The 15,291-nt window shown below is 44.5% G+C and overlaps 1 protein-coding gene across 1 annotated transcript in view; it reads left to right on the top strand.

Annotated features, from left to right (window-relative positions):
- Positions 1–15,291, top strand: part of LOC120044206 (chondroitin sulfate N-acetylgalactosaminyltransferase 1-like) — a 30,307-nt gene that overhangs the window by 7,055 nt on the left and 7,961 nt on the right. Inside the window, exons 2-6 of the mRNA XM_038988805.1 lie at positions 759–975; positions 3,290–3,391; positions 13,372–13,550; positions 13,713–13,807; positions 13,920–14,001. Coding sequence (XP_038844733.1) covers positions 759–975; positions 3,290–3,391; positions 13,372–13,550; positions 13,713–13,807; positions 13,920–14,001 — 675 coding nt within the window. The remainder of the gene's footprint in view (positions 1–758; positions 976–3,289; positions 3,392–13,371; positions 13,551–13,712; positions 13,808–13,919; positions 14,002–15,291) is intronic.

Raw genomic sequence — 15,291 nt, 5'->3', positions numbered from 1 at the left:
AAACGATTCTCCATTTGACAGATTGTTGACAGTGCAAATGCAGTAGCGACGGACAGTCTGGCTGAGTTTGAGTGTGTTTGTGTACAAAGCAAGAAGATGATCCCCAATGGACTACTGGATATATATCACCATTATAACATTATAATTACAAACAAATAACACATAGGCAAATAAACTGAACTGCACTTCAAATGTGTGTACATGTATGTGTATATACACTGAGTATACAAAACATTAAGAACATGTCTTTCCATGACACAGACTGACCAGGTGAATCCAGGTGAAAGCAATGATCCCTTATTGATGTCACTTGTTAAATCCACTTCAATCATTGTAGATGAAGGGGAGGAGACAGGTTATAGAAGGAGTTTTAAGCCTTGAGACAATTGAGACATGGATTGTGTATGGTGCCATTCATAGGGGGAATGGGCAAGACAAAAGATGTACGTTTCTTTGAACGTGGTATGGTAGTAGGTGCCAGGCGCAACATTGCTGGGTTTTTCACACACATAATGGTCCACCACCCAAAGGGCATCCAGCCAACTTGACACAACTGTGGGAAGCATTGGAGTCAACATGGGCCAGCATCCCTGTGGAACACTTTTGACACCTTGTAGAGTCCGTTCCCAGACGAATTGAGGCTGTTGTGAGTGCAAAAGGGGGGGTGCAATTCAATATTTGGAAGATGCCTTTTCATGTGTATGTGTGTGACACATGCCTGCACGCTATGGGTAAACACACTCGTCTCCCTTCCCCAGGTATCACTCGGACGGAGAAGGACAAAGGCACTGTGTATGAGCTCACCTTCAAAGGTGACCAGAGCCGTGAGTTCAGGAAGCTGGTTCTGTTCCGTCCCTTTGGGCCGCTGATGAAGGTGAAGAACGAGAGGGTGGACACGGCTAATGTCCGCATCAATATCATAGTGCCCCTCTCCCAACGAGCCGACAAGTTCAGACACTTTATGCACAACTTCAGGTACAGTGAGAGGCACTCAGTTATTCATGCATGTTATTGGCTCATTCTCTCCTTCCTTGTAACTCTTCCCCCGGGATGTTGTTGTGTTCTCAGTTAACCTTACTAAAGAATAAGGGTCAAACAAGGGTTCATTAAAAAAAATCATGTTCCATGTCCACTTGTATTAACTGTGATAATTGTATGCCATAACCAACAGAATGAGAAACAGAATATACTGTAGTTAACCATGTTTGACATGCCCAGTTTGTCACAGCAGCAAGGATTCAAACCAAAGGAAGTAATTGCTGCGTTTGTACTCTGATAGTGACAGCATGTCTCTCTCTCTCTCTGCTAGAGACGTCGATGGACTCTTTAATTCCTGTGATTTGTTACACTCCTGCACAGCTGCTTATCAAGGCTTTGAGTTTTTTTTATGGCAAATCCTGCTTAGTAGCAGTCTTAAAACCAGCACATAAAACTGATATACTGCAGTGGTGCTGTTCCTGCTGTGCAAAGTCTCCCTGAGTCGCTGAGCAAACGCTTTGGTCTCATCCATATTAATGTAGATGGAGGAGGAGGTGTGTGGAGGTGCGGCGGGGTGTTTGTGTGTGCAGTTTTTTCAGGAAGAGATGAGAGGAATGTTAGGAGGACTGACGTTCTTTCAGAAGCCGTGTGACACATTTACTGAGCACAGCGTATACAGGAATGACACGTACACAGATAAGTGTACGTTTACTGTATGCACATACACACAAGCACACACACACACACACACACACACACATATATATTATGTATGACAGGCAAGTAATCAAAGCATCAATAGCTAAACTTCCCAGCCATATATTCTTAATAACTATTCATTTCAATATCCAGGCCAGGAGGCAACAGACACTAAACACAACACTTTATTCCAACAAACCCTGCATCTACTAACCTTCTTCTGTTTAAATGGCAAAGGAAGGCCAATCATCTAAGATGACAACGGTAGGTTTACATTATTCATATCTGTCCAATATTGTCTGCTGCAAATGTGATCAGATTAAACCTGGAGGGAGCGATAATGGAGACTAGGGACCTACATGTAGTTTAACTAGTAATTTAATTACATTTTGCTGTAGCTTGGTGGTAGTTGAACTACATTAAAATCTAGGTAGTGTTTGTATTAGTTAATTACATACTAAAGCCATGTGGTGGGGTAGCTAACTACTGGAACTACACACTGCTTTTTTTTGCAAATATATCTCGAAACTTCATTTTTGTGTTTAATAGGCTAAATTACACATTATGTTAACATCTGACTTCAGAGTGATCTGTTCTTGCAATTTGTAGTCTATGATATTTCAGATTTAGATATGGTAATTTGGATGTAACTTTAGTTAATATGTTTCTTAAGGGTAGCTTTAGTGTAGCTCCAGTTTGAAGTAATTGTTTGTCTGGTAAACTATATTTTCAGAGTAGCGTCCCCAACACTGTTCGAGAGACTGAATGAGGATTAGTCTTCCTAATGTGTATAGTGAGAGGAAGAGGTGAGATGAGGAGAAGGGGAGGTGAGGAGAGGCAGAGAGGTGAGGAGGAGAAGGAGAGGTGAGGAGGAGGAGAGGAAGAGGTGAGGAGAAGGGAGGTGAGGAGGAGCGGTGAGGAGGAGAGGAGGGGTGAGGAAGATGAGAGGAAGAGAGGTGAGAGAAGGAGAGGAGAGGTGAGGAGGAAGAGAGGAGGAGAGGTGAGGAGGAGGAGAGGAGAGGAGAGGATGAGGAGAGAAGCAGTGAGGAGAAGGAGAGGAGAGGAGGAGAGGTGAGCAGGAGTAGAGGAAAGGAGGAGGAGGAGGAGAGGAGCTGCCCACCTGCTCCTCTGCATAAGCGTTGTACATTTGGCATGTCTCTATTAGAACGTCTGGTGCTAGAGTTTTGGAATATCACACCAGGGCTGGAGATGGATCCCTCCTCGGGGATTCTGTCTGTTACCAAGTCCTCACAGTGTGCCTCTTTAGCAACATAACATATGTACATAGCAAATGTACATTATACATAACATAAAGTACATGTACCTGATCTTGCTGTGACCCCTTTTGAACTGACCTCTGTTATCAATACAGAATATGTTTTCTTTCAAATACTTTGAACATTTGGTTTCAGGCTACCTTCAGTGCCAAGTGGGCAGGGTTTGCACTTTGGGGATTATTCCATCGGTTCAGTCAGGCAGGCTTCATCAAACGCAGCTAAAGTCTCTGAAAGAAAACCAATGATATCAACCGTGTTACCCCCTGGGTTGTGTGTTGAGTCCTCTGCTTTGTGTGATTAATTATTTCTTCATCTGTGTTTGTTTGTTGTTGCAGAGAGGTGTGTGTGCGGCAGGACGGGCGTGTCCACCTAACTGTGGTGTACTTTGGGAAGGACCAAATGAATGAAGTCAGGAGCACGCTGGAGAATACATCTAGGTGGGTGGACACACACACGCACACACTCTCTCTCTCTCTCTCTCTCTCTCTCTCTCTCTCTCTCTAATGTAGGAGTGTGGCCACATAGAAGCACTCTGTGACCTCTGCCAGTGTTGGATTTTACAGGCCAAGGCTGATAGTGGCCGAGGTGAAATTAGTGTCACATTGACGTCTTGCCTGCATAGAAGATTACAGGTCCAGGGTCAGTTTGAGATGGTGTTGTGGGTGAGATTAGTTCACATGGTACTCTGGTACTGTGCTGATTGTCTAGCAGGTTTCCATGGAGACAAGGGCAGGGGTAGAAAGCAGGAGAGAGAGAGAGAGAGAGAGAGAGAGAGAGAGAGACACACAGAGAGAGACACAGACAGACAGACAGACAGACAGACAGACAGACAGACAGACAGACAGACAGACAGACAGACAGACAGACAGACAGACAGACAGACAGACAGACAGACAGACAGACAGACAGACAGACAGACAGACAGACAGACAGACAGACAGACAGACAGACAGACAGACAGACAGACAGACAGACAGACCTCATGCTGGGCTTTGAGCTGGTTTCAGATGTCACGCCACCGCTTTCTCTCTCTGGCTCTCTCTCATCTTTCACTCAAAGGCACCTCATTCTCAACAGCTCTGCTGTCTCTGGGAATGGCCTTGGCGGTTTGTCTGTGATGGTTTGAATAGCGAGAAAGAGAGAAATACAAGACAGTATCCTTGTACATTCAGTGACCTCCTCTAATAACCTGTCTCACTGTGCATGGGGTTGAAGCTGCAGCATTGGGAAGGAACTGTGTTAGGCCTTGGAGAATTTGTTCACTTTGTTCCCAGCAAATACCTTAGACACAGCATATGCCTAGCAAGACATGTTTAGACATCTGTTCTCTAAACAGTCCCTTGCTCTTGCTAGCTTTTTGTACCACAATTACATTTCTAGTGATTATGCTAATAGTCCTGATCAGTCCCAGAAATGAGCTCACTTCACATCAGACCAGGTTAAGAATAGTGTTTGATATTATTGATTGAGCTGCGTACGTGTGTCCGGCATTCCAGGCATGCTCAATCAAACGCTCAAAGTAATTCTATTTGAATCCTGGTCTGCTACATTTCAGGATCACATCACACCAAACATATATATCAGTCCTGGTCTGTCCTCATGTTACCTGATAAACAGCTCAGTCTGAGTCAATGCATTCAATCGCCATGGTTACGTAAGGCTTTATCTGACTCAGTATCAGCCACTTTAATCAAGCACTGATCTGTTAGAGAGAGAAAGAGCACAACATCCAAACTCTAATCTTTTTCCTTTTTCTGTTGATTTGGTCTGAATGGTTATGGATTATTTACGAGGGAGAATGGGGGGGGGGGGGGGGGGGGGGACTTTTGCCATTGTCGATGACCTGAATCCTGAACCTGCCTGTCCTCATTGTAGCTCCACATAGACTGCCTCTGCCTGCGTCAATATCTGTTTCCAACAGCAGACAGCATGTGGATAATTTGATGCTATATCCAAACGCTTTTTACCCCTTTTGCACTGTACATGTATGTGTTCACATTCATAGGGCAAGCACTGTATCCAAGCTAGTAAAGTATAGGTACGGGGCAAGTTGAATCAAAGTTCAACTCCTTATGCCAGGGTTCCCCAACTGGCGGCCCGCGGGCGAAATTAGGCCCGCCAGAAATATTATTTGGCCCCCCAAAGCCCCCCAAATTAATTATGAGAAGGAAAAACTCCGAAATGCAATGTCCCAAGAAGGAAGTTACCCTACCTAAATAACGCAAAAGTTACATTTGAACTTAATCAATAAGGAGAGAGAATGCAGGAGACAGTCAACTAATAAAGCAGGCAGCAGAACATTCTGTGGTGCTGAAACGTAAAGCTGCAACCACAGCGCAATCAATAGGAGGTGAACAGCACCTGGTGCTGAAAATATAGATAACTTGTTATGCAAGTGTTGCACAGCAACATATGGAGAAAAAACTACACCGGTCGAGTAATTCATTTCAACAATATATTTCATTTTTATTTGACTTTACAAACAACAAACAGAAAATACGGTCAGCTTGAGACCTAAACATCTCTGTATAAGCACTCGCAATAATGTTAGTATTTACTAAATACAGTCATATAGGCCACTATGTGACTTACTCAATGGAAAAAGTTGCATTTCCCCTCAGACACGATATTGTGGATGTCGGGTGAGATGAATGTGAGATGGATGTCTGAGATTGAATTCTTTGCAAACAGCGACATTGTTATTGTAAATAAGACACACTGGCTTGGTATTGGGAAAATATGGTAAGATGAACACATTTCTCTCTGTACATCCTTCGCTGAAACTTCCATTTTCATTATCCACCTTTCTTTTGAGAGCAACATTTTTTCTTGCTATAAAGCAAATTGATCTGAAGGAATGTTGACGTTAGATAAAGTAGTGTAGACTACAGTAGGCTACGTAGACCTGGTTTTCCCCACCAATCTACGCACAGAGAAATAGACAAAAATAAAAACTGAATACAGACATGGTGATATTATTGTAATCAGATTGTAATCAGATCAAAATTATTATGTTATTGCACTGAATTTATTATGTACTAATCAGATGTGTTAAAAATGATGTTCAATTTGTAGTGTAGGCCAATTCATTTTGCTAATATTATATACTAATTATGTTCTGGCCCACCGACTATTTCAGAAAAAATTTGGGCCAAGGTCAAACCTAGATGACGAACCCTGCCTTATTCTGTATCTTAGTGATGGACAGGGCAGGTTGAAGTAAAGTTCAACTCCTTATTCTGTATCTTAGTGATGGACAGGGCTTATTCTGTATCTTAGTGATGGACAGGGCTTATGCTGTATCTTAGTGAGCTGTACCAGACAACGGCATGCTTATCTCCAACACTCTTTAACCAGGCACACAGAGCTGTTTGAAGAGCGGGGAAATCGATAGACATGAATAATTAGTATCGATGAAGGAGAGGAGAGAGGAGAGGAGAGGAAAGAGGAGAGAGGAGAGAGGAGAGAGGAGAGAGGAGAGAAGAGAGAAGAGAGAGGAGAGAGGAGAGAGGAGAGAGGAGAGAGGAGAGAAGAGAATAGAGGGAGAAGAGAGAGGAAGAGATGAAAAGACAAGAGAGGAGAGGAGAGGAGAGGAGAGGAGAGGAGAGGAGAGGAGAGGAGAGGAGAGGAGAGGAGAGGAGAGGAGAGGAGAGGAGAGGAAAGGAGAGGAGAGGAGAGGAGACCATTTTGTGCCCAGGGTGATAGCTAAACGCCAGTGAACGGCAGATGCACTCAGAGCACAAACACCAGCCCACCAGCTCACAATGAATACTAATGCACCATCCCTACATCTCCACATATGGATCAGCTCCTCAGGGAGACAGACAGAGCACTGCCTACTATCGAAAAACCTACACCACAGCGAAGTGTGGCATTTCGGCCGGGGTGTGTTCTTTTGGGAAGCACTCTTTTCACACCACTTCGATACCGAAGTTACTTTTTTGTAACAGGTTAGGAGAACTTACGCAGCAGGTTAGGATAATTGATGCAGCAGGTTAGGAGACTGAGGTAAAGGTTTTGAAAAGAGTTAGGGTTAGTGAAAATGCTCGCCTAACCTGCTACGAAAATCACTTCGTAGCGAAGTGGCCTGAAAAGAGTGCGTCCAGTGTTCTTTAAGTATTTCCAGTGTTTCCATTCAACGTTGATGTTTGGTACATCATACTGTATCTTTCACACACGCACGCACGCACGCACGCACGCACGCACGCACGCACGCACGCACGCACGCACGCACGCACGCACGCACGCACGCACACACACACACACACACACACACACACACACACACTAAGGCAGAAAGTGAGACTCATCAGGGTATAAACAGTCACTCAAGCAGAAAGTGAGACTCATCAGGGTAATAACAGTAGACAGATAGGGGTCTTTGTGGTTTTGTTTGACATGGCGGCACTTTAGCCATGACCAAATCTGAAGGGGTCCGCTGGAAGAGAGAGAGACAGACAGACAGACTGACCGACAGAGACAGACAAAGAGAGAGAGACAGAGGTAGTGAAGAGAGAGTGTGAGATACAGACAGGCAGGCAGGCAGGCAGACAGACAGGCAGGCAGGCAAGCAGGCAGGCAGAGAGAGAGAGAGAGAGAGAGAGAGAGAGAGAGAGAGAGAGAGAGAGAGAGAGAGAGAGAGAGAGAGAGAGAGAGAGAGAGAGAGAGAGAGAGAGAGAGAGAGATAGAGAGAGGGGGGAGCTGTCCCAGACCTGCACCAGATCGACATTCCCTTTAAAGCAAACTGGATCACAAAAGGAAATACCAGAGTTTTGGGGCTTCTTGAATCACTGCCTGGATCCTGAACTAAACCCACTCAAATCAAATCAAATCAAATTGTATTGGTCACATACACATGGTTAGCAGATGTTAAAGCGACCGTGCAGTAATATCTAACAAGTAATCTAACAATTTCACAACAACTACCTTATACACACAAGTGTAAAGGAATGAATAAGAATATGTACATATAAATATATGGATGAGCGATGGCCGAACGGCATAGGCAAGATGCAGTAGATGGTATAGAGTACAGTATATACATATGAGATGAGTAATGTAGAGTATGTAAACATTATATAAAGTGGCATTGTTTAAATTGACCAGTGATACATTTATTGCATCCAATTTTGTATTATTATAGTGGCTAGAGATTGAGTCAGTATGTTGGCAGCAGCCACTCAATGTTAGTGATGGCTGTTTAACAGTCTGATGGCCTTGAGTCAGAAGCTGTTTTTCAGTCTCTCGGTCCTAGCTTTGGTGCACCTGTACAGACCTCGCCTTCTGGATGATAGCGGGGTGAACAGGCAGTGGCTCGGGTGGTTGTTGTCCTTCTTGTCCTGGCTTTCCTGTGACATCGGGTGGTGTAGGTGTCCTGGAGGACAGGTAGTTTGCCCCCGGTGATGCGTTGTGCAGACCTCACTACCCTCTGGAGAGCCTTACGGTTGTGGGCGGAGCAGTTGCCGTACCAGGCGGTGATACAGCCCGACAGGATGCTCTCGATTGTGCATCTGTAAAAGTTTGTGAGTGTTTTTGGTGAAAAGCCAAATTTCTTCAGCCTCCTGAGGTTGAAGAGGCGCTGTTGTGCCTTCTTCACAACGCTGTCTGTGTGGGTGGACCATTTCAGTTTGTCCGTGATGTGTACGCCGAGGAACTTAAAACTTTCTACCTTCACTACTGTCCCGCCGATGTGGATAGGGGGGTGCTCCCTCTGCTGTTTCCTGAAGTCCACGATCATCTCCTTTGTTTTGTTGACGTTGAGTGTGAGGTTATTTTCCTGACAACACACTCTGAGTGCCCTCACCTCCTCCCTGTAGGCCGTCTCGTCGTTGTTGGTAATCAAGCCTACCACTGTAGTGTCGTCTGCAAACTTGATGATTGAGTTGGAGGCGTGCATGGCCACACAGTCATGGGTGAACAGGGAGTACAGGAGAGAGCTGAGAATGCACCCTTGTGGGGCCCTAGTGTTGAGGATCAGTGGGGTGGAGATGTTGTTTCCTACCCTCACCATCTGGGGGCGGCCGGTCAGAAAGTCCAGGACCCAGTTGCACAGGGCGGAGTCGAGACCCAGGGCCTCAAGCTTCAGGATAGAATGCTGAGTTGTAATCGATGAACATCATTCTTACATAGGTATTCCTCTTGTCCAGATGGGTTAGGGCAGTGTGCAGTGTGATTGTGATTGCGTCGTCTGTGGACCTATTGGGGCGTGAAGCAAATTGGAGTGGGTCTAGGGTGTCAGGTAGGGTGGAGGGGATATGATCCTTGACAGGTCTCTCAAAGCACTTCATGATGATGGAAGTGAGTGCTACGGGGCGATAGTCGTTTAACTCAGTTACCTTAGCTTTCTTGGGAACAGAAACAATGGTTGCCCTCTTGAAGCATGTGGGAAGAGCAGACTGGGATAGAGATTGATTGAATATGTCTGTAAACACACAGCCAGCTGGTCTGCGCATGCTCTGAGGGCGCGGCTAGGGATGCCGTCTGGGCCAGGAGCCTTGCGAGGGTTAACACGTTTAAATGTTTTACTCACGTTGGCTGCGGTGAAGGAGAACCCGCAGGTTTTGGTAGCTTTGGTAGTTTTGGTAGTGTCAGAGGCACTGTATTATCCTCAAAGCGAGCAAAGAAGTTGTTTAGTTTGTCTGGGAGCAAGACGTCGATGTCCGCGACGGGGCTGGTTTCCTTTTTGTAGTCCGTGATTGTCTGTAGACCCTGCCACATATGTCTCGTGTCTGAGCCGTTGAATTGTGACTCTACTTTGTCTCTATACTGACGCTTAGCTTGTTTGATTGCCTTGCGGAGGGAATAGCTACACTGTTTGCATTCGGTCATGTTTCCGGTCGCCTTGCCATGATTAAAAGCAGTGGTTCGCACTTTCAGTTTTGCGCGAATGCTACCATCAATCCACAGTTTCTGGTTGGGGAAGGTTTTAATAGTCACCGTGGGTACCACATCACCGATGCACTTGCTAATTAACTCGCTCACCAAATCAGCTTATACATCAATGTTGTTGTCTGAGGCTATCCGGAACATATCCCAGTCCACGTGATCGAAGCAATCTTGAAGCGTGGAATCAGATTGGTCAGACCAGCGTTGAACAGACTTGAGCACGGGCGTTTCCTGTTTTAGTTTCTGTCTATAGGCTGGGAGCAACAAAATGGAGTCGTTGTCAGATTTGCCGAAAGGAGGGCGAGGGAGGGCTTTGTATGCGTCACGGAAGTTTGAGTAGCAATGATCCAGAATTTTGCCAGCCCGGGTCGCACATTCGATATGCTGATAAAATTTAGGGAGCCTTGTTTTCAGATTAGCTTTGTTAAAATCCCCAGCTACAATAAATGCAGCCTCAGGATATGTGTTTTCCAGTTTTTATAGAGTCCAATTAAGTTATTTCAGTGCCATTTCAGGACACTCCTACTCTCTCCTAATGTGATTGAAATAAAATCCTGATTGCCTGCTTTTAACTATTCCGATTCCCACAGGATTGCTGGCCCACATACATTGCGTGTGCTTATTTTTGTGGGAATTAATGGTTTGAAAGGTATTTATCCGATGCAAAACAACTCCCATGGGTCTTGGTGAACAATGTTTTCGTGTCCCAAGATTTTGTGCACCTTGGAAAAACCACAGGCTGAGAATTCTGGTGGCAGCCCTTACAAGGACATTCGGCTCTTTTCTGATAAGTTTTAGTACGAGTGAATGGTAGACGTGTGTGTGTGCAGTGTGTTTGTGTTTGTGTGTGTCTGTGTTTCTGTCTGTCTGTATTTATCGGCCAGTCTGTATTTCTTGGTGCGCGTTAATGCTTTGGCTACACCAGCCAATTCGTGGGTGTATCTGTGTCTAAACAGGATTAAGTACAAGTATACTGGTCCTAAATCAACGTTTTCATTCTGACAGCAGATATAAATTAGGCTCCGTACAGATTAATCTGAAATGAAACACCCAGCTCATCGTTTCCAGAGCCAGAGTCCCCAGGGAAGCAACAGGAAGCCCTTCCATCTGGTTCAGCTGCTGCTAGGGAGATGGGAGGACTGCTCAGCACTGGGGAGAGCCTACAACCTGTAGAGTGTGAATGACAACCAATGTCACCCTAGCCATAGCCTTATATTGATATACAGTACCAGTCAAATGTTTGTACACACCTACTCATTCAAGGGTTTTTCTTTATTTTGACTATTTTCTACATTGTAGAATAATAGTGGAGACATCAAAACTATGGAATAACACATATGGAATCATGTAGTAACCAAAGAAGTGTTAAACAAATCAAAATATATTGTATTTCTGAGATTCTTCAAAGTAGCCACCCTTTGCCTTGATGACAGCTTTGCACACTCTTGGCATTCTCTCAACCAGCTTCATGAGGTAGTCACCTGGAATACTTATACAGTGTAGGTAGGGATAAAGTGATAAGGCAACGGGATAGATAATAAACAGTAACAGCAGCAGCGTATGTGTCAAAACAGTTATAGCAAAAAGGGGCAATGCATATAGTCCATTTGGCTATTGGTTAACTATGTAGCAGTTGTCACGCACCCTTACAGCAGTCTTGGGGCTAGAAGCTGTTCAGGGTCCTGTTGGTTCCAGACATGGTTCAACTATGTCACAGATGACTAACGATGTTCTCCTTTTAACTGGAAAAAGTTTCTGTTATGATCTATTATGGGCATGAATCTGTGATTATGTTCATTTGAGAGAGTTTGTTAATAATGCATTAGCAATTTTATAGTGTTCACATCTCAAACAATTAATTGCAATGTTTTTGGGAGATTCTAGCTAATTCCTCCTAGTACAAGGCCCAAGGTTAGGATTTAATGTATAATTTATCCTGCTGGATCCTGCAGTGTGTCTGTGCGTGTGTGTGTGTGTGTGTGTGGCAGACCTCAGTCTCTCCATGCGTCTCTCTCTATCTCTCTCTGTTGGTTTTGTACAGTTAGCAAGCTTGTGTTTTAGTTGAGTCACCAAAGTGCCATTCAGTTGCTGACACTATCCAGCAGGGCAGTAATCCCTCACTAATACAGGAACATCAGTCAGTGGATGTTTACCGTGGGTGGAGGAGGATGATTCCTAAAGGAGGCTGAGATGTTAAAACACATTTGCCACATTGACAGTGAGCAGCATATTAACAAACCTTACTTCTCATCACACACACCGGGGCTACGTCCCGACTGGCACCCTATTCCCTATATATTGCACTACTTTTGACCAGAGCCCTAAGTAAGTGCCCTTGTCAAAAGAAGTGTAGGAATGTAGGGAATAGGGATCCATTTGGGACACAACCATCATGCAGCCACTTTATAGCCTGATCTTATCAGTCCTGCTGCTGTCAGAGGGGAAATTAGGTTCACTACAATATGCTGGATAGTCTCTGTCTGTGTGTGTGTGTGTGTGTGTGTGTGTGTGTGTGTGTGTGTGTGTGTGTGTGTGTGTGTGTGTGTGTGTGTGTGTGTGTGTGTGTGTTTGTGTGTGTGTGTGTGTGTGCGTGTGTGCGTGCGTGCGTGCATGCGTGCGTGCGTGCATGTACTGTAGTTAATGGTACAGTACAAAGACAGAGCTGTGTGTATTGTATGTAGTGCCTGTATCCAGGCTCAGCTGGGTCCTCTGCCCTCTCTGCTCTCATAACACCCATTAGACACTGATCAATTAAGACTGTCCCATTCCCTCTACTAAGTTAACTTTGAACCAATTAAGCTAATTCACTTTTTGAGCAATTTCTTGAGGAGCCATGCGGTTTCCCTCTTTCTGGTGTCCATTGGGTTGGGTTTCTCTTGTCCTCTCCCTCTCCTTTCTTCTCTTTCTCTCCCTCCTCTCCTCAGAGGACCACAGCAGCAATAAGTTCTTAAAGGTCCAATACAGTCAAAAATGTGTGTGCAAGCGTGTGCAAAGCTGTCAAAAATAAAATAAAAATAGCTTCTTAGCAAAGATACATTTCTCAAGCATTAATTTTTCTTGGACTGTCTGGGAGTGTTCTGAGTGGGGAGGGGAAAACTGAAAACTAGCTGTTATTGGCAGAGAGGTTTGGAACACAGACACCCTCTGGAAAATATTAACTGTCTTTATTATTGGTCTATTAACTAATTTATCGCCTAATTAGTTCATAGACCAATAATAAAGACAGTTAATATTTTCCAGAGGGTGTCTGTGTTCCAAACCTCTTGAGAACCTGCTTGAGAAATGTATCTTTGCTAAGAAGCTATTTTTATTTTATTTTTGACTATTTTAATTGAAAACAATCACAGTAAGGTACTTAATTATTACCCAGAAATGATTTGACATTGAAATAAAAACATCTGAATTGGATCTTTAAACGTTATTGTGTTATCCTTGGTGATTTTAAATACAGTGTATTCACGTGTAGCTTAAATGTGTTTTTCAATTGTCCACAAATCTAATGAATAAAATCTCTCCCTTTCCCACCTCACAGGGAGATCAACTTTAAGAACTTCACTCTGCTCCAGCTGAATGAGGAGTTCTCCCGGGGGCGTGGCCTGGATGTGGGCGCCAGGGCGTGGAAAGGAGGGAACGTTCTCCTTTTCTTCTGTGATGTCGACATCTACTTCACCGCTGACTTCCTCAACACCTGCCGACTCAACACTCAACCTGGTGAGGGAGGTTACTACACTTGACTGAACAAACCCACATCAGTGCTGTGTTCAGAATGGGATGCTCTAACATGTTCAACTTCAACTTTATTTAACATGGGTAATAAATACATTAGGAATCTTTTGATTTGTTTGATAACATTTGCATATCTTTCTTCCTTAGGTAAAAAGGTGTTCTATCCCGTTCTGTTCAGCCAGTACAATCCAACCCTGATTTACGGTAACCACGACCACATCCCTCCAGTGGAGCAGCAACTGGTAAGAAAGCTGTTTTCACTGATGTCCTCTAAATTATTCTTCCACATACATGGTACAACAGCATGTTTTCTCACATTACATTTGCCTGTTCTTTATTGCTCTGGTTTAATAGGTCATTAAAAAGGATACAGGATTCTGGAGAGACTTTGGCTTCGGAATGACATGCCAATACCGATCAGATTTCATCAACATAGGTAAAGATCAGGTTACCTCATCGCTGGTCAATTATGCCTTCATATTAATGGTAATGCAAATTGTGCTAAGAGAAACATATACAGTGCATTTGGAAAGTATTCAGATTCAGATTATTTTGTTACGTTACAGCCTTATTCTAAAATTGATTAAATGGTTTTTTCCCTCATCAATCTACACACAATACCCCATAATGACAAAGCAAAAACAGGTTTTTAGAATAAAAAAAAATAAAAAAAATGAAATATCACATTTACATAAGTATTCAGACCCTTTACTCAGTACTTTGTTGAAGCACCTTTGGCAGCGATTACAGCCTTGAGTCTTCTTGGGTATGATGTTACAAGCTTGGCACACCTGTACTTGGGGAGTTTCCTCTCAAGCTTGTCAGGTTGGATGGGGAGCGTTGCTACACAGCTATTTTCAGGTCTCTCCAGATATGCTCGATCAGGTTCAAGTCCGTGCTCTGGCTGGGCCACTCAAGGACATTCAGACTTGTCCCGAAGCCACTCCTGCATTGTCTTGGATGTGTGCTTAGGGTCATTGTCCTGGTGGAAGGTGAACCTTCGCCCCAGTCTGAGGTCCTGAGCACTCTGGAGCAGGTTTCCATCAAGGATCTCTCTGTACTTTGCTCTGTTCATCTTTCCCTCGATCCTGACTAGTCTCACAGTCCCTGCCGCTGAAAAACATCCCCAGAGCATGATGCTGCCACCACCATGCTTCACCGTAGGGATGGTGCCAGGTTTCCTCCAGACGTGACGCTTGGCATTAAGGCCAAAGAGTGCAATCTTGGTTTCATCAGACCAGAGAATCTTGTTTCTTATGGTCTGAGAGTCTTTAGGTGCCTTTTTGCAAACTCCAAGTACCTTTTACTGAGGAGTGGCTTCCGTCTGGCCACTCTACCATAAAGGCCTGATTGGTGTAGTGCTGCAGAGATGATTGTCATTCTGGAAGGTTCTCCCATCTCCACAGAGGAACTCTGGAGCTCTGTCAAAGTGGCCATCGGGTTCTTGGTCATCTCCCTGACCAAGGCCCTTCTCCCCCGATTGCTCAGTTCAGCCGGGCGGCCAGCTCTAGGAAGTGTCTTGGTGGTTCCAAACTTCTTCCATTTAAGAAGGATGGAGGCCACTGTCTTGTTGGGGACCTTCAATGCTGCATACATTTTTGGGTACCCTTCTCCAGATCTGTGCCTCGACACAATCCTGTATCGGAGCTCTACGGACAATTCCTTCGACCTCATGGCTTTGTTTTTGCTGTGACATGCAATGTCAACTGTGAGACCGTATATAGAC

This window comes from Salvelinus namaycush, chromosome 3 (genome assembly GCF_016432855.1).
Source record: "Salvelinus namaycush isolate Seneca chromosome 3, SaNama_1.0, whole genome shotgun sequence".
Classification (NCBI taxonomy): Eukaryota; Metazoa; Chordata; class Actinopteri; order Salmoniformes; family Salmonidae; genus Salvelinus; species Salvelinus namaycush.
The sequence above is the reverse complement of the archived record's forward strand: the minus strand, read 5'-3'. Positions and strand labels throughout refer to the sequence as shown.